Source organism: Trichinella spiralis, assembly GCF_000181795.1.
Source record: "Trichinella spiralis strain ISS 195 chromosome Unknown Scfld6099, whole genome shotgun sequence".
Taxonomy (NCBI): Eukaryota; Metazoa; Nematoda; class Enoplea; order Trichinellida; family Trichinellidae; genus Trichinella; species Trichinella spiralis.
This window is the reverse complement of record NW_003533038.1, coordinates 3,490-5,215: the sequence shown is the minus strand read 5'-3', so window position 1 is coordinate 5,215 and position 1,726 is coordinate 3,490. Positions and strand designations below refer to the sequence as shown.

General features: G+C 36.2%; 1 protein-coding gene across 1 annotated transcript; it reads left to right on the top strand.

Annotated features, from left to right (window-relative positions):
• Tsp_12894 (peptidase family M13) lies at nt 1-1,701 on the top strand (the record flags this gene model as incomplete). The annotated part of the gene is made up of 4 exons (XM_003366369.1): nt 1-268; nt 584-892; nt 950-1,509; nt 1,558-1,701. Coding segments are annotated over 4 exons (1,281 nt in total), but the record flags the coding sequence as incomplete, so codon positions are not given.
• Nucleotides 1,702-1,726: the final 25 nt, after the last annotated feature.

Below are 1,726 nucleotides of genomic sequence, written 5' to 3'. Positions count from 1 at the left end.
GACGACGACGACGACGATTCTCCAGATGAATCATCTGATGATGATGATGATGACGATAAATCGAGAATGGAAACGTGCCCCATGATGACTGGCAGTCAGAAACGTCTGACTGATACAATTGCTGCGGCGGCGGCGGCACATCGGTCGAATATGCTGATGCTATCGTCGTCGTCGTCGTCTTCTACGCCTTATCCAATGCGGCACTTTTATGAAAGCGGGTTCAAGCCGCCTCCTTGTTTGCGTTCTCAGCATGCTGGTGGTGGTGGTGGTGGATTTTTTATCGAAATGACCGGCATGAAACCCTCACTCATACCTATAATCGAATTTTTCTAATTGCAAATGGACCAAATGGTGCCCGACAGTCCGAATGCTCTACTACTAACGCACATTGGTCATTCATCAGAAAATTCTTCCAATCCTTGACAGTCGAGCTCCTGAGAACAACCTTCATCTACTCAAAGCTCTTTGGCGTCTCCCAATTAGACGCAATTATTGCTTTCGACTGGTCTTATTCCGATGAGCTCATCATTCAAAAATACGCCATACAATAGTTCAACAATTATAAAAAATCTACGAATTAAAGATTTACTGAAAATGAATTTCTCATTTAATTGGGCAGATTATTTCCTTGGCCTGCGCATTCCTTCGCTGTCCAATTCGAGTTTTCAAATTCTCCTCATAAATTCTGGATATTTCATTTATATGGACAAAATATTAAAATCTACACCTAATTCGACAATAATTGCATATTTATTGTGGATTTTAGTATTGAATCGTATAGAATTCCTTGATGACAAGTATAATAAAATTCTTGAAGAAGAAAAAAAGCAAACGTTTAGCAGAAATAGATTTTGTGATAACTACATTTTAAGCGAACATTTGTCAGGTTTAGGTAAAATTATTTTTCACCTTTATTCATAGTTTCTTGTTTAATAATTGCAATTTGAAGATTTGATCGTCGGTAGCTTGTACGCGAACAATATTTTGATCAATCGAATAAAAAATGAATGCGAACAATATGTAAACACACTTGTTGGTACTTATTTGGAACGTGTGGATCGAATTACGTGGTTAAATAAGAGAAAAAAAGCAGAACTTGCAGAAAAAATAAAGAAACTGTCATTTCAAATTGCTTATTCGAAATTAATTTTAAATCAAACTTGGATTGATCACCACTATGAAGAGTTAATCGATGGTCCGTTGAAAATCTCCACATCAGAGCCCTTTTTTACCATGCATTCTAAAATTACTGCATGGAAAATGAATAATTTAGTGTCATCGTTGACAGAAACTGTAGATATTCCATTGTCGCCATTATCTACCGATGCATCTTATTTAATTTCAAAGAACAGAATTCAAATTGGTGGAGCAAATCTTCGTCCACCGTTTTTCAACATCAATTTACCGAAAGCAGTCAATTATGGATCGTTCGGTACTATCGTTGCTCATGAAATTGGGCACGCTTTTGATTCAGTTGGCACGATGTACGATTCAAATGGAATTCACAAAGTGAGTCTACACTTATTTATTGAGCTAATTGCTTATTTATAATTTTAGAATAATTACTCTGAGAAATTTTTTGATCATCAACAACAGTGCCTTATTGAGCAGTACAATAAATTTTGTTACACATCAGCGGAAAGTTGGGAAACGTTTTGTGTAGATGGAGAAATGACAAAAAATGAAAATTTCGCAGAATAACATTAGGTCCTGAGCCATTAATTTT